This window comes from Macaca fascicularis, chromosome X (genome assembly GCF_037993035.2).
Source record: "Macaca fascicularis isolate 582-1 chromosome X, T2T-MFA8v1.1".
Lineage (NCBI taxonomy): Eukaryota > Metazoa > Chordata > Mammalia > Primates > Cercopithecidae > Macaca > Macaca fascicularis.
Window position 1 is genome coordinate 19,774,237 of NC_088395.1, and position 22,957 is coordinate 19,797,193.

General features: G+C 40.8%; 1 protein-coding gene and 1 long non-coding RNA gene across 17 annotated transcripts in view; both read right to left on the reverse strand.

Moving 5' to 3' along the window:
* Positions 1-4,864: 4,864 nt before the first annotated feature.
* On the reverse strand, positions 4,865-9,141 carry LOC141409374 (uncharacterized). The gene is made up of 3 exons (XR_012429816.1): positions 9,015-9,141; positions 8,816-8,932; positions 4,865-4,998 (listed from the first exon to the last, which is right to left on the reverse strand). It is a non-coding gene; the product is annotated as an uncharacterized lncRNA (long non-coding RNA).
* A 1,768-nt stretch (positions 9,142-10,909) lies between these two features.
* Positions 10,910-22,957, reverse strand: part of BCLAF3 (BCLAF1 and THRAP3 family member 3) — a 72,763-nt gene continuing 60,715 nt past the window's right edge. For 14 of the 16 annotated variants that reach the window (XM_074029005.1, XM_045384435.3, XM_074029006.1 and 11 more), the window contains one exon: positions 10,910-11,988. In XM_074029005.1, the coding sequence (XP_073885106.1) occupies positions 11,959-11,988 (30 nt within the window). In that variant the 3' untranslated portion in view covers positions 10,910-11,958. Of the gene's footprint in view, positions 11,989-12,720; positions 12,749-22,957 lie in introns of all 16 variants that reach the window. The other 2 variants (XM_074029004.1, XM_045384431.3) reach the window with 2 other exon arrangements.

Here is a 22,957-nt window from a genome sequence, read left to right on the forward strand (position 1 = left end):
CTACTGCACTCCAGCCTGGGTGACAGAGCGAGACTGTCTCAAAAAAGAGAAAAAAAGAAAAGAAAAAAGAAAACATACACATATTTGCTTGTCTATACCAAAAAATACACAGGAATGAGAAACCCGAAGTTGGTCACCTACAAGGAGTGGGAGGGAATAGTATTGAAGGAATGCAGAAGGAAGTGACACTTCCCTGAGTACACCTTTTGGTATAGTTTGATTTGTGGAAGTATGTTAATGTTCTACATATTGAAAAAAAAAATCAAATCAAATAAACATGGATGGCGGGGAGAGCTAACCTTGAAAACAAGTTGAAAAATAAAAACTGTATTTCTAATGAAGAACATGACCATATCACAGGGGTAGAAGCGGAGGAGACTAATGCAAGTCATTTATGTACACAGTATTTGTCCATATACCTTCTGTCTTTGGGGCACGGCACTGAAGAACCGCAAACAAATCCTGAACTATTTTTAGTAGGTTTGCTTCCTGCTGTGGTATAAGTGAAGCAATTCTGAAACTACTTTAGATATATTACAGGCTTGAGCAAATTATTAAATCGTTTGATGTTGGGAGCCAGGGTTCTCACTGTGGAGGAAGGGACATACAAATATCAAATAGGAGAAGGCAAGGAAGAATCCTATGGAGACGGATGGTAGGTGCCAGTGTGACCTCATCATTTCTTTTTTTTTTTTTTTGAGACGGAGTCTCGCGCTGTCACCCAGGCTGGAGTGCAGTGGCCGGATCTCAGCTCACTGCAAGCTCCGCCTCCCGGGTTCACGCCATTCTCCTGCCTCAGCCTCCCGAGTAGCTGGGACTACAGGCGCCCGCCACCTCGCCCGGCTAGTTTTTTTTTGTATTTTTTAGTAGAGACGGGGTTTCACTGTGTTAACCAGGATGGTCTTGATCTCCCGACCTCGTGATCCGCCCGTCTCGGCCTCCCAAAGTGCTGGGATTACAGGCTTGAGCCACCGCGAACGGCCAGACCTCATCATTTCTAAAATGTGTATATATATGCATGTATGTGTGTATATTTCCTAGATATGACTGCTGAAAAGGCTTATAAGCAAGGACACTCCAGTAGCAATGGCACTAGGGCCCAAGTCTTGGACTCTAATACCATTCTCCACTTAAAGGAACCAGGACTCCTTAGAAAAATGACTGATTTCAAGCCTGGGGCAGGAATGTACAAGATAAAGACCAAAACATTTTGTTATGCCTCAGAATAAAGAAGTGCTAAAAAGAAATGATAGGTGCATACCACAATTTGCAATTGCAAAAATATGTTACCAGCTCAAATGCCCATCAGTCAATGAGCGGATGAAGAAAATGTGGTATACAGACACATACACACACACCATGGAATACTACTGAGTCATAAAAAGGAATGAAATAATGAAAAAGGAATGAAATAATGGCATTCATAGCAACCTGGATGTAATTGGAGACTTTTTTTTTTTTTTTTTTGAGACAGAGACTCACTCTGTCACCCAGGCTGGAATGCAGTGGTGTGATCTCGCCTCACTGCAACCTCCGCCTTCTGGGTTCAAGTGATTCTCCTGCCTCAGCTTCCCAAGTAGCTGGGATTACAGGCATGAGCCACAGCGCCCAGCTAATTTTTTTTTTTTTTTTTTATAGTAGAGACGGTGTTTCTCCATGTTGGCCAGGTTGGTCTCAAACTCCTGACCTCAGGTGATCCACCCACCTCAGCCTCCCAAAGTGCTGGGATTACAGGCATGAGCCACTGCATCTGGCTGGAGACTATTATTCTGAGTGAAGTAACTCAGGAATGGAAAACCAATATTGTATGTTATTACTCATGCGTGGGAGCTAAGCTATGAGGATGCAAAGGTATAAGAGTGATACAATGGACTTTGGGGACTTGACAGAAAGGGTGGGGGGTGGCAAGGGATACTGTAGATTGGTTACAGTGTACACTGCTCGGGGATGGGTGCACCAAAATCTCAGAAATCACCACTCAAGAACTTATTCACATAACAAAACACCACCTGTTTCCCAAAAACCTATTGAAATAAAAAAGATAAAGTCAAAAAAGGAATGATAGGTCTATATCAAGAGGACACAGCAATCAGCTTAAAGGGGCTCCCACTGGCCAAAGCTAGGATCATTTGAGCTCCCAAATAATCAAGGACAATAATGAATTATAAGCCATTGAAAAAGTAGAAATGAATCCATATCAATAATAAATAGACAAATAAACAAACAGGGAAGAAGGGAGGGTTCTCGTTTACAGAATGCCAATGCCAGCTGGTAAGTGTAGAGGGAGCACTGAAATTAGAAAATCATCATTTTGCCATCATAGCCATGAAGATCGGTTTGGACGAGAATCATCAATGTGCCTAGGCGTGGTGGCTCGCACCTGTAATCTCAGCACTTTGGGAGGCCAAGGTAGGAGGATTGCTTGAGGCCAGGAGTTCAAGACCAACCTGAACAACATAGGGAGACCCACATCTCTAAAAAAACAATAGCCAGGTGCAGTGGCATGCACCTGTGGTCCCAACTACTCGGGAGGCTGATGTGGGAAGATCGTTTGAGCCCAGGAGGTTGAGACAGCAGTCAGCCAAGATTGTGCCATTGCACTCCAGTCTGGGCAACAGAGGGAGACTCTGTCTCAACAAAAAAAAAGAAAGAAAGAAAGAAAGAAAGAAAGGAGGCCCTCTTTAAAAACCAGAATGGTCTTCATTTTGGGTTTGTCTGATGATTCTTTATGATTATATTCAAGTGCTGCATTCCCAGCCAACATACCATATTAGTGATGCTGTGTTCTCTATTGTTAGCGGTGGAGAATCCATATCCATGTCACACGGCACCAAAATATCTTCTGGCAGCGAACCTGTATGGGTCTGCAGCAACCTCAATTATTGCCTCCTCAGAAGAAAGAATTGGACTGAGAGGCATAAGGCAGAAGGAGAGATGGAGGCAAGTTTTAGAGCAGAAGTGAAAGTTTATTAAAAAGCTTTAGAGCAGGAATGAAAGGAAGGAAAGTATACTTGGAAGAGAGCCAAGCAGACGACCTGAAAGGCAAGTGCACGGTTTGGCCTTTTGACTTGGGGTTTTATAGGTTGGCATACTTCTGGGGTCTTGTGTTACTTCTCCCAACTCCCGAGATCTTATCGGGAAGCTGATCATCACCAATATTTTAGAGAGACAGTTAACCACCGCCTGACTATCACCTGATGGTTGCCTGACACTCCTGGTATGTGGGTCGGGGGAGCCCTCTCCTGCTCTGCTCATACAGCTACCTACTGTAACAGTATCACACTGATGTCCATCTGCCCCTCCTCGGTGATGTTTTCATCCCCTCATCAAGTTGTCCATTCTCTCCACTGTATAATTGCTGTTTTTCTCTCCTGCCTCGCAATAAATAAGCAATCTGTAAGAAAACACTTTTACACATTGAAATGTCCGGCTCATCAAAATTGCCTCATATATTTAGTATCTATTGATGATTCTACTTTTTTTTTTTTTTTTTTTTTCCTCAAGTGATCCTCCCGCCTCAGCTTTCCTAAGTACTGAGATTACAGGCATGAGCCACCACGCCTGGCCAAAATATATATATATATATATATATATATATTTAATTATCATGGATACATAATAGTTGTACATATTTGTGGGGAACAACTGATATTTTGATATAAGCATACAATGTGTAATGATCACATCAGGGTAACCGGGATATGCATCACTTTAAGCATTTATTATTTCTTTGTGTTAGAAACATTCCAGTTCCAGCTGGGCACGGTGGCTCACGCCTATAATCCCAGCACCTTGGGAGGCTGAGGCGGGTGGATCACTTGAGGTCAGGAGTTCGAGACCAGTCTGGCTAATATGGTGAAACTCCATCTCTACTAAAAATACAAAAATTAGCTGGGCATGGTGGTACGTGCCTGTAATCCCAGCTACTTGGACGGCTGAGGCAGGAGAATTGCTGGAACCTAGAAGGCAGAGGTTGCAGTGAGCCAAGATTGCCACTGCACTCCAGCCTGGGCGACAGGGTGAGACTCCATATCAAACAAAAAAAAAAAAAAAAAGAAAAAGAAAAAAAGAAACATTCCAGTTCCACTCTTTCCTTTTGATTGGATAAAGGAAACGTGGTGCATATACACAATGGACTATATTCAGCCATAAAAATAATGAAATCCTGTCATTTGCAACAACATAGATAGAAATGGAGGACTTTATGTGAAGTCAAATAAGCCATGCACAGAAAGACAAATATCACATGGTCTCACTTAAATGTGAGAGCTTAAACAAAACACAAAACTTGAATTCATGGCGCTAGAGTAGCATGATGGTTACGAGGCTGGGAAGGGTGGTGGGGAGGGGCAGGTAAGGAGGAGATGATTAATGGGTACAAAAATAGTTTGATACATGGAGTAAGACCTAGTGTTCCATAGCATAATAGGGTGACTATAATTAACCTCCAAGTCTGTTAGTGAAAAGGAAAATTACAAGACCTCTGTTCTAGAAATGTTAAGAATCTGAAGTGGAAAGAGGTGAATTAAAATATTGGTAGAAATGCTCATATGGAAAAATAGGTAGAATGTGGATCAGTGGCAGGGAGGGAAGAGACTGGGGAGGTGAATGAATAAGCCAAGGCTTGGGTCAGAAGGAAGCCCACCGAGGGGTGGCCAATGACACTTCTTCTCACATAGTACCTGGCCCAGAGCAGATGCACAGAGCCTGATGGTTCATCCCTGCATCTTCAGGAAACCATGAGACAAAGGTCTCCTGGGAGAGCTGTTGGGAGACAAGGTTGGGTAATAGCAAACCTGAAGGGCAGCCCACCTCCCCACCTTTCTCTTCAAGTAGTTCATAAGCCAGGTGCTAGAATTTGAAGTTTTTTTCTTTTTTCTGTAGGTACCAGGAAGCCACTATAAGATTTTGCTTAAGAAGGTGGCTCTTCGTAGCCACGGTGGCTCAGGCTGGATGTCCCGGCGCAGAGGGAGACGAGGCTACACATTCGAGGTCAACCTGGTCAACGTTGACAAAAAAAAAAAAAAAAAAAGCTGGTCCTTTAGTCATTCAGCAAGTATCTTTCTCTCTTAGTTCTGAGTCAGGCACTGATCTAGATAGAGGGGAGAGATAAACAGGTCCTTATTTGACATGCTTGATCTTAAGCAGGGGTGTGTTTGGTATTCTGGGAACCCAGAGGAGGGGCAGCTAACTCAGCGAGGCTAGGTTGGGAAGGCCACCAATCTGAGTCTTGTTTATCCAGATGTTCACCTGAGTTGTTGACACCTTTTGGCTCTTGTGAATAGTGCTGCAATTAAAGTTGCCCTACAAGTGTCTGAGTCCCTGTTTTCGATTCTTTGGGGGAACGCACCCATGAGAGGAATCGCTGGGCCATATGGTAATCCTATGTTTAGCTTTTTGAACATTATTTTGGGAACATTTTTTCACCATAGTTGTTAAGAGACCATTAAGTTAGTAGCATTGTGTTCCCTGCAATCACTTGCAGAAATTGTCATCAGGGAGAACTCAACATTAAAGTCAATTTCTTGTTTACTAAATATTATAATGAGTATCATTAGAAGGGATTAGAATCTGGGATGAGAATTTACATTAGAAAAATATTTGTAAAGTTTAATCTACTTTTTAACATCTTAAATGATGAGTACATCAAAACAAACAAAACCCCTAAATTTTATTTATTTATTTATTTATTTGAGACGGAGTCTCACTCTGTCATCTAGGCTGGAGTGCAGTGGTGCGATCTGGGCTCACTGCAACCTCCACCTCCCTGGTTGAAGCAATTCTCCTGCCTCAGCCTCCTGAGTAGCTGAGATTACAGGCACGCACCACCACACCCAGCTAATTTTTGTATTTTTAGTAGAGATGGGGTTTCACCATGTTGGCCAGGCTGGTCTCGAACTCCTGAGCTCAGGTGATCTGCCCGCCTCAGCCTCCCAAAGTGCTGGGATTACAGGCGTTAGCCACTGTGCCCAGCCAAAACCCCTCAATTTTAATATAATTCAGGATTTTATAAAACATTTTTAAGGCCAGACAAGGTGGCTCACGCCTGTAATCCCAGCACTTTGGGAGGCTGAGGCGGGCGGATCACAAGGTCAAGAGATTGAGACCATCCTGGCCAACATGGTGAAACCCCGTCTCTACTAAAAATGCAAAAATTAGCCGGGTGTGGTGGTGCGCACCTGTAATCCCAGCTACTCGAGAGGCTGAGGCAGGAGAATTGCTTGAACCCGGGAGGTGGAGGGTGCAGTGAGCTGAGATTGTGCCACTACACTCCAGCCTGGTGACAGAGTGAGACTCTGTTTCAAAATAAACAAACAAACAAACATTTTTAGTTTCCTGGGAATGAGATTCTATTCCTTGTCCTTTACAATAGGTATGTTTGAATATCATATAAACTTTAAACATGATTTAAACATGTGACTAGCCACAAAGACTGAATATATGTAATAAAGTATAATCTCAACTACCAAAACAATAAAGCCTAGAAAAAAGACTAATGAGAAAATACCAAAATGTTAGTCTATACTAAATAGTTATGAGCAGTGGGATTATAGACAAATTTTTCTCTCTTTTACATACTAGTCTATCTACTTTGTCAAGGACAAAAATCCAACAAACTGAGTTTCAAAGATCTGACTGGCTTTCATTAGTGATGCATGAACCAGGCAGCATCCAATCTACAAATTAGAAAGGAGCTCCAAAGAGTTAAACAGAGTGGGTGAGTTTTACGGGCAAAAAAAGTGGAGGAAAGCAGAAACAAGGAACAAACAGAGAAGTGGCCATTTCAAGGTTACTTTCCTTACAGGGATGTGAAATCTTGCTGGCTTCATGGAATTTGGCTACTGTCTCTTCTGATTTGTTGGAAGGTCACATCTTCCAAGCAAACAACTTAGGTTTCTGTTTGGTGATATGGAACCTCAGCATGAGTGACACTATTTTGGGCCTGTTGTCTTTTCTTTAACAACTTTTGATCAGGAAAAAAAAGTTGTTTTTCTTTTTAAAAAGAAAAGCAGTAAGATTATTATTTTTTTTTTTGAGATAGGGTCTCACTCTGTCACCCAGGCTGTCACAGCTCACTGCAGCCTCGATCTCCCAGGCTCAAGTGATCCTCCCACCTCAGCCTCCCAAATAGGTGGGACTACAGGTGCACGCCCCCACACCCAGCTAATTTTTGTATTTTTTGTAGAGATGGAGTTTCACAATGTTGCCCAGGCTGGTCTCAAACTCCTAAGCTCAAACAATCCACCTGCCTCAGCCTCCTTAAGTGTTGGCATTACGTCATGCCCAGCCAAATTTAATTTTTTATGTATTATTGTTAAATATTATAAATCAATAATTTGTATTTAAAATTCAACACAATACATACTTAAAATAAGCCTACCTACTTTTTATGATGTGGGAGGAATGGCCAGCCGTAAAACCCCAGTGGACTATAGTGAAGTAGCCAGCCTATAGAGGTAAAAGCTTGTTTATCTGGATTTTGGTAGCAGATATATAATGGATGGATGAAATGTTCTTACCACTGTTTTAAAAAAGAAAGACTTTATTTTATAAAAATGATACAACATTCATTATATTTGATAGATACAGAAGAGTACAGTCACTCATAATCCCACCATTTAAAAAAATCAACAGTGTTAACAGTGGGTGGGTATGTTTCCAGACCTCTCAATTCACTCATATGTACAGACAAGATTGATGGTGGGAATCCCTAAACTTTTTATACTAACAAGTTTTATTTATTTTCTTTTTTGAGATGGAGTCTCGCTCTGTCGCCCAGGCTGGAGTGCAAAGGCGTGGTCTCGGCTCACTGCAACCTTTGCCTCCCGGGTTTAAGCGATTCTCCTGCCTCAGCCTCCCAAGTAGCTGGGATTACAGGCGCATGCTACTGCGCCCGGCTAATTTTTGTATTTTTAGTACAGACGGGGTTTCACCATATTGGCCAGGCTGGTCTCCAACTCCTGACCTCAAGTGATCCATTCGCCTTGGCCTCCCAAAGTGCTGGGATTACAGGCATGAGCCACCGTGCCCGGCCATCTAACAAGTTTTAGATTTAACTTTATTTGAATGCAATAGAAAAAAAATTAGGAATGAAATTGAAGGGGCTGCTGAACTTCAGATAAATGTTTCTTCATTGGTTCCTAAAAGGAGTAAGTAAGCCAGTGCTTCTCAAACTCAAGTATGTGCCAGAATCCCCTGGAGGACTTGTTAAATCACAGATTGCTTGGCCCCACCCCCAGGGTTTCTGATTCAGGAGGTCTGGGGTGGGGCCAAGAATCTGCATTTTTAACAAGTTCTCAGGTGATGCTGATGTTGCTGGTCTGGGACCACACTTTGAGAACCACTGTATTAAGGTCAAGAAAAAAAAAAAGATTGTGGAAAAACTTAAGGTTGGTCACTAGAGTTTTTCCCCATATTATAATCTTAAGACATGACTTGACATGACGCCTGGCCATGAATGATGAGACGGTTAGTTCTTAGTCTTTATCCCACTTTACCTCCTCCATGTCTGAATTTGTCAATGTACATTAATTCTTCTTTGTCAAGATTTATAACATTTACATCCTATTCTACATCTATGATTCCTCAGTTCTTAAATATTCATTCTGTATTTTAATGGACTCAGAGCTCATAATCATCATATTTGATGGAACTTTGCTGGGGAACCTGGGTATCCCCTCTCTTCTAGGTTCCCATTAAATGTCCAGAAGCAGAACTCACTAGACCCAGTCAAAGGTGTCTCTGACTTCTGCAGGATTTGGCTTTCCCAGGCTGCTCTGAGACCTGGGAAATGCCTAGTCCTGGTGAATCTTACCCCGTCTGCTGAGGTCCTGAGATGGTAGCAAAGACTTTGTTGTCCCAAGAGTTTTCCTTGACTCTCCTCCACGTGGCCTGGTCGCCTCGTCAGAGCCTTCGTCCATACTGGGGCCCACTGTTACCAAGATTTTTGTCATCTCCATTGTTTTACTCAGTGCTACTTATGGGGATGGGTGAGGGATGAAGTCATACCACACCTTGTTGCATCAGCTTCTTCTCCTTCCTTCCTTGCTTGGTTGTTCTTGGTGAATTTGTGCCTGGTGGTTACTGAATTTGCTGGGTAATAAAGATGATAAGAGTTTCTCATCCAGCTTTACTTTTCTTGCTTCTGCCTGGAAGTATCCCCATCGTTTTTTTTTTTTTAAAAAACTATTCAAAAATGTAGGATTTATTAGGTAAAGTGTGGTACATAGTATACATCTACATAAACTGTTATATGTAAATGTAGCGAGTTTTTTTCCAATAGAAAAAAATGAAAATGTATCATCCAAAATATTTATAATAGTGTTCTCTGTGATAAGACTATGGGCAATTCTTCAAATTGAAATTTATATTGAAATAACTCTAGATTCACATGCAGCTATAAAAGAAATTAATACAGAGAGATCCCGTGTACAATTTACCCAGTTTCCCCCAATGCATCAATTTTTAAAACCAGCAAAACCACCAAAAGAATAGTGCCTTCTGAGGTTGGTGAAACCAATAGGAAAAAACATGAAGAGGGGATGCTGAACCAGAAATGCCAACTTTTCTCTCAACTTTTTGTATATATGTCCACTAAAGTACTTACTCTACATTGTGATTCTTTGTTTTTGTGATTCTCTTCTTTAGTAGTGCATGAGCTTCCTCACAGCAGGGACTGTGTCTTATTATCTTTGTCTTCCCAGTACCAGCGAAGGGCCTAGCACGTAGGGGAGGAAGGGGAGGAGGCAATGGTATGGGACTTATTAAAAAAAAAAAAAAAAAAAACTTGTCTTCTCAAGTCTTATGCATTCAATAATTCAAATTCTTTCAAGTCAATAAAAAATGCTATGGATAACCTTTTGTTCAACCTCCATATGAAAATTACACATGTAGTTCCTAATAAACATATTCTATTATTCCCTATTCATTCATTATTCAACTAATATTTAATGAACTCTTACCACATGTCAAATAGGAAGCTGGGTGCTGGGGATACTATGGTGGACAAGACAGACATGGTCCCTGTCCTTATTTTATACTCTAAATTATCAAGTTGGTTTTTCCTTTTAGGCTTTAGATCTTATACACACAATGTTTTCTGCATAGGTATTTTGCAGATAACATGCTTTGCATTTTGAGACAGTGCCAAAAGAATATCCAAATAGGGAATCAGTTGTGGAATGAATAATAGTAAATCGGCCATCTTACCTTTATGTGTTACAATAAATAAAAATTGAGCTATAAAGGCCATTTACCAAGTTATATTTCTGTTTAATGTCCATTTTTCCTATTAGACTCTTTGTACCATAAAGGTAGGGTCCATGTGTCTTGTCTTCTTGTTCATTGCTGTAATTTTAGTACAGTATTTGTGCAATACATAGTTGTCAATCAAATGATTAAATATTCAAGGCTCATAACTGTCCCCCAGAATATGGGAGTAAATGAAATCAATTATTTTAAAATTTAAGACAGATTTTATAAGTACCTAACACAATATAAAGTTGCCATACTACCTGTGTGCATGCATTTCTTTCTTACCATAAATGGAATGCTAAATATGTTTGGAAAACCTGACCTACAGAGATTGTACACAGTACAAGACAGGCCATCTACCTAAATTTATTACCTGCTTAGCAATGAATCAAGTGCACCTGCCCCGCTTATCATGAACTCACTTAAGGAAAAGGCTGCCCTATCTTTTAAAGATATGGAAAAGAAAACTGAATGTACTAAGATTCTTCACATCCAGTCATGAAAAACCAAGTTCTTATCAACCTTCACATTTTAATTTTGAAAGCTCTGTCTTTGTAAGCACAGAACAGGGCTTTAAACATCAACAGGTGCTATCCAAGGCTATAAGTCTCATACAACATTAAAATAACGTTCTCACAAACTGGCAAGTAACTTCTTTAAGCAGAAAGAGCAACAACATTTTATTTTATTACAAATAAACATTGCACAAAAATGTAATTGGGAATGTATATGTACTGTTCAGCAGAACACAGAAACCAGAAAGAAATAAGGTATTGGGATCTAAAAATTTCATTTAAAATCCCATCCATTTGCTCTTACACATAGTAGGTACGCACTACATATCAACTGAACTAAAAGTAAACACTCTATAAGATGTGCTTGCAAAATGTGTAATGCTGTAGTAGTAAAGTACAATTTTCAAATATGAGATTTTGTGTGTCAGATTTTTAAAAAGCCTTTAAAAATATGATATGCACAAGCTTGCCCTGAGGGAAAAATAAGAGGGACTATAGATTACAAAATCTTTACATATTTTCCACAATAGCATTTTGAAATTGGAAAAGAGCAAATAGTTGTGGGAAAAAACTGAATGAACATATTACTAAAAATTCAGTGCACTCATAACTACCTGATGGAATATTTGAAGCACCTTGTCTCTTGCCTTCTTATAATATGAAATGTATGAATTATATAGGCCTTGATCTTCAGAAACTTAAGAAAACTTTGAGTTATAAGCCAAAATGTCATCAGAAAAAGAAAAATCCGGTATAAAATTTTCTACCATAAGGCCACTGTTTAAAGTTCTTTCATGTACAGACACTATACAATTCAGATGCTTGTTTTTGTTTTTATTACGTAAGCAAAACTTTCAACATATAAACGTCTGAATATAACTTGGTGAAGTTCTCTCTATGAAACCATGCTCAGAGAAAAATGCATCAACAAATAATGCCCGTCAAGTGATTCTTTTGAGACTTTTTGCAAAGGAAACTGTAGTTAATACAACTTTTAAATTGAATACCGTAATTTAAAAGCAATTGTTAGGTGTAAAAAAGTTGCAGCATTCCACTACTAAAAAATAAAGTTATTTTATCAAGAAGTTACAGTATTAGTGCCTTAGTGTCACTTCTAACTCCTGACAAAAAGAGAGAGATGCTCCCAAACATTCTCCTGTAGTGTCATTTCCATTTGTACGATTTCAGATTAGATTCCTGTGGCAACATCTGTATATTCCTATTGAGAGAAAACAAGAGAAACAAAGACTTCAAACAAAGTGTCAAACATCTGAGCTAGTTTACACTGCAATTTTCAAAGTATTTTCATTTATACAGTGTTACTTGCACCCTGAGATTCCCACAAAGGTATGTGGAACCCCAAAGGTGCAAAGTAACAACAGAACACATCAAAGCAATATCACATGATAAATCAATAGGACAAAGAAAACATATGGCGCTAGATAACACCTGTATTAGTAAATTGATGAAAACAGTATTCTGCTATTTGGGTGAGTTTCAGTGAAGGCATCCCTGGCATAAAATCAAGACTCTTAAACCTTTGGCTCTCAAGTATGGAGCCTGATATTGCACACGCACATCTCAAATCAGTATTTTATCTTTTCCATCCTACATCTCTAATTCTAAAACTACATGGGCTCTTCTAACTGACTGATAACTGCAGAGAAAGTTATTAGAGGGAGAAACACCTTCTTGCTTTTGGATGGTTAACTACAGTATAAAAAGGTGTAAGGCTTCAATAAATACAGGAAGAAGAATTTACATGAATAATAAGACTATGATTAGAGGATAATGAACGTGGATTCTATATTGTGATACTATACACAATATTCAATTACCAACCACAAACTGGACGTAAGACCATGCAAGTAATAACGGAGCAAACATGGTAGAATGGCACATTTTTCAGGGACATTAAAAAATAAAAATTTATTAATATACATATCCTTACCTTTCACTAGGATCTTACACTATTAAAACTGAAAGAAATGTAAAAGTTGATTTATTTTTTGGCATTTATATTAGTATGGAAATGTTTAATTCCAAACAAAAAACAGTGCTGATAGAAAATTCTTATTCTTCTATTTTGGTTAATGAAATGTTCAAAATACATGCACATATATATTTGTCAACATCATTCCTTTAAATAGAGGTAGACTTCATTGCATCCTAGTTCTTTACTCATTATACAATATAAAAATCATATAAATTTATCTTCAAATAAAATATGTTACCTACTTACAACTTTAAAAGGAAATTCTAACTACAATAATTCTAAAATAAAATTTAGTTGAAATATCTTGTTAAATGTGTGATTATTTTGAGTTACATTCACCCTTGACATAGCTTCTTTCATAACCTATCTCCACTTGATCCCTCCACCCTTCCAATGATTTAGAAGCGTCCCCCACCTCTGTTTTTTTTTTTTTTTTTTTTTTTTTTTTTTTTTTTTTTTTGCGATGGAGTCTCCATCTGTTGCCCAGGCTGGAGTGCAGTGGTGCGATCTTGGCTCACTGCAACCTCCGCCTCCTGGGTTCAAGTGATTCTCCTGCGTCAGCCTCCTGAGTAGCTGGGACTACAGGCACATGCTACCACACCCAGCTAATTTTTGTATTTTTTGTAGGGACAGGGTTTTACCATGTTGCCCAGGCTGGTCTTGAATCCTGGCCTCAAGTGATCCACCCACCACAACCTCCCAAAATGCTGGGATTACAGGTGTGAGCCACTGCACCTGGCCATAAAAGCCCATTTTTAAGCAGAATGCTGAACTAGATATATGAGCACTTCTTATCTAGGTTTTCATCTGGGTCACTGCACATGTTCCCTTGTTGGTCTTCCTGCACCTCATCTCTTCTCCCCAGAACCTCCCCACCCACTGCTAACTATGTAGCCATCCTAAAGTACCAGTTTCTCCCCAGTCTAGGAAGATGTCCTAGTGCCACTACATCAAACGGTAAATATCCTGCCCAGCTTTAGGGGCCCCCTATAATTTGCACACCTCCATTTCTCCCCAACCTCACAACCTACTGCCAAACATGGGTCTTTGGCTTTAGCCCTTTCTATGTCTTGCTCTTCTCCAGGCCTCAGCTTATAATCCATCTCCTCTGAGAAGAGTGTATCAATGAAAGTACTTAGCATATATCTCCTGATCATTCCTACCATACTGATTTTCTCTTCCCTTTAGGCATTAACCATCTGTGAAATTAAGTTCTTCAAAAATATGATTGTTTGCGACCAGCCTGGCCAACATGGTGAAACCCTGTCTCTACTAAAAATACAAAAAAATTAGCTGAGCATGGTAGTGGATGTCTATAATCCCAGCTACTCGGGAGGCTGAGGCAGGAGAATCGCTTGAACCTGGGAGGTGGAGGTTGCAGTGAGCCGAGATCGTGCCATTGCACTCCAGCCTGGGCAATAAGAGTGAAACTCCATCTCAAAAACAAAACAAAAATATGGTTGTGTTGGCCAGGCGTGGTGGCTCACACCTGTAATCTCCGCACTTTGGGAGGCTGAGGTGGGCGGATCACTTGAGGCCAGGAGTTTGAGACCAGCCTGGACAACATGATGAAACCACGTACTTCTACTAAAAATACAAAAATTAGCTGGCTGTAGTGGCGCACACCTGTAATTCCAGCTACTCAGGAGGCTGAGACAGGAGAAGAGAATCGCTTGAGCCTGGGAGGCGGAGGTTGCAGTGAGCTGAGATGGCACCACTGCACTGCAGCCTGGGTGACAGAGTGAGACTCCGACCCTCCCCACCAAAAAAAAAGGTTGTGCAGAAAACGGTTAACAGAGCAGATCTGACTGCTATCTTTGGAAAGGCCTGCTTACAGAATGGCCCTTGGCCAGCATCTGGTAATTTAGATTTCAAAAGGGTTCCCACCATTAACTGATGGGTGCTGAAACTGTTTGTGTAAATAATATGGTTTATGCTGAGCACTTGCTTTCCTCCTGGCAGTCTGGAATTTGGGTATGTGCTTGGCAGGTGATGCCTACGTGATCAGCCCCCAGAAGAAACTCTCGGTACTGAGTCTCTAGCAAACTTCCCAGGCTGATAATGTATCACATGTGTTGTCACAACTCGTTGATGAGGAAATTAAGTATGTTCTGTGTAACTCCACTGGGAGAGAATCCTTGGAAACTTGCGCCTAGTTTCCTCTGGACTTCGCCCTATATGCCTTTTTCTTTTGCTGACTTTGCTCTGTATTCTTTCATGAGAATGACTATATGCTAAGTTGTCTGAGTCCTAGCAAAACCTGGGGGTGGTCTTAGGGACCCCTGACACAATGGCTTTTGTTCACTAACAGTTTAGAGCATATGGATGGATGTGTATGTGTGTGTATGAATAAATTCAACTCTATTCAATAAGCATTATCTGAAGATTGACTATATGAAAGGTAATAAGGTAAGATAAAAGACTAATGAGGCCAGGTGCAGTGGCTCACACCTGTAATCCCAGCACTTTGGGAGGCTGAGGCAGGTGGATCGCTTGTGCCCAGGAGTTCGAGACCAGCCTGGCCAACATGGCAAGACCCCGTATCTACAAGAAAATACAAAAATTAGCCGGGTGTGGCGGCACACATCTGCAGTCACAGCTACTTGGGAGGCTGATGTGGGAGGATCACTTAAGCCCAGGAGGTGGAGGCTGCAGTGAGCTGTGATCACACCATTGCACTCCAGCCTGGGCGACAGAGTGAGACCCTGCCTAAAAATAAATACATAAATAAAATTTAAAAAATAAAAAGCTTAACGAGACACCCTCAAGAATTTGATAATCTATTTGGGGAAATAGGAAGGCAAATGACACTAATTAGAGACTAAATGAAACACAAGTTAAAGTGGGGGCTTTGATATGCTTTACAGTGGGTCTTAAAAGGAAAGTAGGGTTTAATAAGAAAAGAATGGGACTCAGGAGGCTATTTCTAGCTAAGAGAACAGTAGGAAAAAAAACAGTATTTCAGTACAAATACATGAAAATACAGTATGCTCCAAAAAGCAGAGAGTCCATGGGGAAATGCAGCTAGTAAGACAGCTTAGAGTTAGACCTGGCTAACAAGTTTGGTCTCTTTTCTTGCAGGCAATAAAATACTTGGAAGGTGTTTGTGCAAGAGGGGTATGATACGATCTGTGTTTCAGGACAATGACTGTGATTGAAGAGACTAAATAAGAATATCACAAGAAGCAAGGAAATAAGCTAAAAGACTCCAAAGCTTCCAAAAACAGATCGGGGATACATAAGAATGCAGAATATAGTAAAAGTAGCATTTTCAATTAGCAGGGAAAGGACAAATTTTCAATAAACAGTTTTAAAAAACTATTTATTGGGGAAAAAAGTTAGATCCTGATTTTACAGTATATCATAAAAATAAAATAAATTCCAGAGGCCAAGACAGGCAGATCACTTGATGTCAGGAGTTCAAGACCAGCCTGGTCAACATGGTGAAACCCTGTCTCCACCAAAAATACAAAAATTAGCCAGGAGGGTGGCACATACCTGTAGTCCCAGCTACTCGGGAGGCTGAAATAGGAGGATCGCATGAACCCGGGAGGCAGAGGCTGCAGTGAGCTGAGATCATGCCACCGCACTCCAGCCTGGACGCCAGAGTGAGACACCGTCTCAAAAAAATAAAAAATAGGCCAGGCATGGTAGCTCATGCCTAATAAATCCCAGCACTTTGGGAGGTCAAGACAGGCAGATCACCTGAGGTCAGGAGTTCGAGATCAGCCTGGCCAATATGGTGAAACCCCATCTCTACTAAAAATAAAAAAATTAGCTGGGCATGGTAGTGGGTGCCTGTAATCCCAGCTACTCGGGAGGCTGAGGCAGGAGAATCACCTGAACCCGGGAGGTGGAGGATGCAGTGAGCCGAGATCACACCATTGCACTCCAGCCTGGGCAACAGAGCGAAACTCCATCTTGAAATAAAAAATAAAAAATAAAAATAATAAAATGAATAATAAATTCTAAATGGATTAAATATTAATTTGTTTAAAAGTTAACTATAGGCCGGGCATGGTGGCTCACACCTGTAATCCTAGCACTTTGGGAGGCCGAGGCGGGCGGATCACCTGAGGTCAGGAGTTTGAGACCAGCCTGGCCAACACGGTGAAACCCCGTCTCTGCTAAAAATACAAAAATTAGCCGGGCATGGTGGCGCACACCTGTAATCCAGCTACTCTGGAGGCTGAGGCAGGAGAATCGCTTGAACCCGGGAGGTAGAGGTTGCAGTGAGCCAAGATCACACCATTGCACTCCAGCCTGGGGACAAAAGCGAGACTCAGTCTCCAAAAAAAAAAAAAAAAAAAAAAAAAAGTTAACCATAAACCACTTAAAGGAAAGAATTTTTATAAATTTTATAAATCAGTAAAGAATTTTTATAAGCATAAGCATGAGATGAAATCTAGAAGCCATATGGGACAAACTGGACAGATTCATGAACATCTAAAAGTTCTGTAATATAAAATCCAGTATAAACAGCTGACAAACACCAGCAAAATGTATGACAGGTTAATACCCTCAGTAGATCAAGAGCTCTTACAAATCAATAAGAAAAAGTACCACCCCCAAAGTACTGACAAAGTATAGAAATCAGGAAACGGAGGAAAGAAATACAAGTGGCCAATGGACACATAAAAAAGATGCTTGCGCCAGTAATAATCAAAGAAAGGCAAATGAGAACTACTTTCTGTTATTAGCCTGACAACTGAAAACAAAGACTGATCATGTATAGTGCCAACTAGGGTGTAGGTAAACAGGCCTTTCACGTACTGCTGGTGAAACCATAAATCAGTAAAAGGGGCAATATGGAAAGGTACCAAAATGTCCATGTGACCAGGTGGTATTACTGAAAATAACAGAAACCTGGAAGCTATCCCAAAGTCATCACTAGAGGCTTGGTTAAGTAAGTCGGCAAAGGTTCAACTGGGGTATGTGTACCCTTAGGAGTATATGAAGACTTTTCAAGGAGTATGTGAGTACAGATAGTTTTAGAGAATTAATTTCTAGATCATTAAATTCCCAATGTTCACATTCTAAAATTATCCTGCCTGCACAATTGGTTAAGGCTAGTTCCTCACCTCCCACCTTACATGAGAAAGATACACCTTCTTCTCACTTTGAATCTTAGTATTGTGTATCACCTGCAGACCTCCAGGAAAGGGGTAATTTGAAACACTGGTTTGGTGTCAAGAAAGGGAACCAACATTAACAACTAGCAATAAATAGCATACTTCTGCAAGTCAGATGGTTCTCAATTCTTTGCCCTTTGTTTAATAAAATTGAAGGATGACAAAATCAAGCTATCAGTGATAGAACATTCAAAATACTTTTTGATGATAGATCAGTATGTGATTTGTTTGGCCTAAAATTCAGAGTGAGTCCAAAGAACTGAGTGGCATTCCTACAAATAGAAGTTCCTTAATTCCCATCTATATAATCATATAAATAGGGCTTCTCAGCACTTATATCTATTAAAAAAATAGAATACTTGAATACTCTATTATTCTACTAGCAACAGTATCTATGAATACATAAACTAATTGAAAAAATGCATTTGCAATAAAATTTCTTTTGTTTCATCAATACTGAACAAAACTTATAATATATTTATGGCATTTTGATCAACTGTAATATTAATTCAATCCAGAGGAAATATTTAACACTTAATAGTCACAGAAATCTAATAACATTACGCACCAAATAGATTTGGTGATCAACAAAATACTTTTAAAGATAAAATTCTATGGAGGGGCCAGGCGCAGCAGCTCATGCCTGTAATCCCAGCACTTTGGGAGGCCGAGGCGGGCAGATCACTAGAGGTCAGGGGTTCGAGACCAGCCTGGCCAACATGGTGAAACCCCATCTCTACCAAAAGATATAAAAACTTAGCCAGGCATTGTGGCACGTGCCTGTAGTCCTAGCTACTTGGGAGGCTGAAGCAGGAGAATCACTTGAAACCAGGAGGTGGAGGTTGCAGTGAGCCGAGATTGTGCCACTGCATTCCAGCCTGGGTGACAGGGTGAGACCCTATCTCAAAAAAAAAAAAAAAAAAAAAAATTATATGGAGGAAGTGGAATGAAGTCCAAATTCAAGGCAAAAAAGGAACAATGTAAGATTTCTCACTGTTAAAAGAATTTGTATAGCCGGGCGCGGTGGCTCAAGCCTGTAATCCCAGCACTTTGGGAGGCCGAGACGGGCGGATCACGAGGTCAGGAGTTCGAGACCATCCTGGCTAACACGGTGAAACCCCGTCTCTACTAAAAAATACAAAAAACTAGCCGGGCGAGGTGGCGGGCGCCTGTAGTCCCGGCTACTCGGGAGGCTGAGGCAGGAGAATGGCGTAAAAACCCGGGAGGCAGAGCTTGCAGTGAGCTGAGATCCGGCCACTGCACTCCAGCCTGGGCGACACAGCGAGACTCCGTCTCAAAAAAAAAAAAAAAAAAAAAAAAAAAAGAATTTGTGTATTTAAAAAAAAATTGATAGTATTAGTTATCGAATTCCTGTGGTATGTAGGTTCCTCCAAAGAAATTTAAAAATATAATGTAACAGTTTTAAGACTGTCAGTGTTTATAACATGCCATAAATTGTATCCTATACAATAATTTATGATCAAAATATTAGATAACCTACAAATGTGCAAGAAGGTAGATAACTTTTCAAAACTTTAGAGTATGGAGCAAAAAGGTTGAAGAGCACCGAAATAAATAATTAATACATCCATAGAGTGGAATAATATGCAGCCATTAAAATGGATGAATCAAATGGAGTAATGAATGAGTGATGGAAATGAGAAGACTTGAAACCATTAAAGTTGGAAGGAGAACTGGGAGAATTAGTAGGACATGTTCCTAGCTTGGCTTGGCTAGCTTCGAGCGCTAGGGGACCTGAGGGAAAATGAGTGGTTGGGGGAGGACAGCAAGTCTGATACAATTTTTAACAGCTTTACTGAGATGTAATCCATAGACTATACAGTTCACCCATTTCAAGTGTATAATTCAGTAGCCTTTTAGTATATTCACAGAGTTGTGCAACCATCAATCACCACAATCAGCTTTAGAATATTTTTCTTACCCTAAAAAGAAATCCCATACCCATTAGCAATAACCCATACCTGCTCTCAATTTTCCCCTCACCCCTGAGTCGCTGGCAACCACTAATTTACTTTCTGTCCCTATAGATTTGCCCATTTTGGACATTTCATATAAATTGAATCATACAATATATGGTCTTTTGTGTCTGGCTTCTGTCACTTAGCATCATATTTTTAAGAGTCTTTCATGCTGCAGCATGTTTCAGTGCAAGTTTGATTTTTTTTTTTTTTTTTTTTTTTTTTGAGACAGAGTCTTGCTCTGTCACCCAGGCTGGAGTCCTGTGATGTGATCTTGTCTCACTGCTACCTTCACCTCCTGGGTTCAAGTAAATCTCATGCCTCAGCCTCCTGAGCAGCTGGGATTACAAGTGTGCACCACCACGCCCGGCTAAGTTTTTGTATTTTTTTAGTAGAGATGGGGTTTCACCATGTTGGCCAGGCTGGTCTCGAACTCCTGAGCTCAGGTGATCCGCCTACCTCAGCCTCCCAAAGTGCCGGGATTACAGGTGTGAGCCACCACGCCCAGCTGCAAGTTTGGTTTTAAACATGCTAAATTTGAGGTGCTTTTAGGACATCCATGTGAGGGTGTCTGGGAGGCAGCTGACAATCTGGAGGTCTGTATAGTAGTCAGGGTTGAAGACATCAACAGATGTCTGATGGCTGAAATCTTGGGAGGAGGTAAGGGCAATCAAGACAAGAAGGAGGATTAAGAAAAGAGAATAATATCACATCACACTAGGAAATGCTTATATTTTAAAGGAATGCACGGAGGAAGACAAAACCAAATAAGACAGAGAAGGCAGAGAGGTAGGTAGTGAAACTGAAGACTCCAGATCCTAAGCGCTTGAAAGCGATGATGCCCTTATACAACACTTCCTTTGCACCCTGGCACACTTCAGCTCAAGGACCTGGTAAGTGTATACTAGATTTCTGTTGATTCAGCTGATCTTGGTTCCTGTTCTATCTTCATACTCCGTGACTTTCGAGGTTTCTTTTAACCCCCAAAACCACGAATTCCAGTCTCTAACTTCCTTCCCGCACTGTCATTATGCCTTCTTCTCTCTTCCTTTCCTATCCATGGGCAGAGCTCTGGTAAGCACCGCAGCACCTGAGGGCTGCTGGAGAATGCTCCTTGGATCTCCACTGCCTTGGAACTCCTTGCCTTCCTGACCAAATGCACTTACTTACAGTTTTTCAGAGGCAATGTTCCCAGAGGTGACTTCATTAATTCTTACTAGCTTCTTTGTTCCAATCTAGTATATAATCAGACTCTCAAGAGTTTCTGAAAACTTCCTACGATGAGCAGAGGATGCTTCCTGGGTGTACTTCTGAATGCTAGTGGATTAAAGACAAGCCTTATTCCAGGTAGTAATAGACATTCCTCCCACCCCTTCATCTTCCAGCCCAAGCACAGAATCCAAGAGAAAGTAAACACAGTAAAAGGGACTTAGGGTGCCACAATGGAATATGACAAGTACATGATGAATGAGGAAGAATTTCCGTTCTGTACTTATCTACTACTGCTTGGGAATCTGACTACTTTGTAGGCAGCTGGAGAGCAATGCAGTTTAGGGAAGCCACCATCATTCTGGTAAGTGGAAGCAGAAGATGTATTAGGAGCACATCTATGATCCCCACCACCACCACCACTCCCCAAAGCTGCTTTTTGTTGGAGATAGGAAGTGCATGGCATAGGATGGCACAATCACCAGACTGTACTACAGATGAGGAAATGCAAGACCTCCCAGCCATGAGTGATCACCCAAGCATTTCAATATGGCAGGGGAGTGAGGAGTCCAGGCAAGATCTGTCTAAATCTTCCTGGTGGACTTTAAGGTATATGGGAATAAGTAGGTTCACATCCAATTTCAGACTCAAGAAGGTTCCAGGGCACTTAGATTAATTAATGATGCATCCTTAATGAGTCTAGGTGGTGGTCTAATAACTGCCAAAAGAATGAACTTTCTAGCGGGGCAAAAAGCCAAGGCAGTGCAGAGATGCTGCTCAGACTAAGATTTCCCTCTAAGGAAGAACCTTCAAAGTTCCCTCTGATGCTAAAGCTTGGGATGAAGAGTCATATAAATGGTACCTCACACCCAGGAACCCTACTTGAGCAAAAATGTCCCTAATTTAAGGGAAAGGGAAAGCAACACTGGAAGAAACCAGAGTCTCCAGGCCTTCATTCTTTTTTTGAGGGCACAAAGGCCTCAGATAAAATGGACTAATAGTCTAAGCCATCAGTTTATACACATGGAATGGGATTTCAGAGTACACAATACTACTCGGACAGCTGAAAGGCCAAGTTAGTCTCACATATCTTACTTCAGACCCTGGCACAAACAGAACAGCTTCAATGCCTCATTCCTTTCTCTAAAGGTTAGGCGATGGAGCCCAGCTGTTGAGTAGGGTGTTAATAGTAAGGTAACTGAGTTGATGCTGTACTTGTAGAGCTGGGCTTTATTCAAACACAAATCTATAAAAATTCTGGCTCTGGCTTGCTTGCAGGCACTGACAGTAGCCAGATTGGAAAACTCCATGTCAAAGTGGCTGCAATAGAAAGATATATGAAGCAGTATCCAGAAGGGTGGGCTTAAGAAAAACAGGTAGTAGACACTGAAAGAATAGTAGATACTAATTAAAAAAAAAATTCAGTGTGTTGAGACACTGCTAATGCAGCCAGACGGCAGTGAAGGGCAACAGGAAGGTTAGGCTGTGACCAGCGCTGAACCCTAACTATAACTGCTACATTTTAGATGATACAAACAGCCTAGGCCTAAAGATTGGAAACCCGTAGGAGCCTGTAGCTTCTTCTAGGATATACTTCTTATGTCCTGTGATGAAGGCCTGATTTCTGATTTCTATTTGCTGTGAAGCGGGGCTGGTGAGCAATGTAGCCTGGAAGAATGGGGTGGTCAGCAGGAATTGGGCAAACTGAGGCAAAGAAAAGCATAACAAAATAGAGCAAGGTTCATGATATATAGAAACGATAAGCTGAAGCCAGGAGTCAGGTAAGCACTCAGCAGCCCCAAGTCACTGAAAAAGATGGAGCAAAACTAGAATCAAGCTAAAACTCCAAGTTTAGCACGGAGCTAAAAGAAA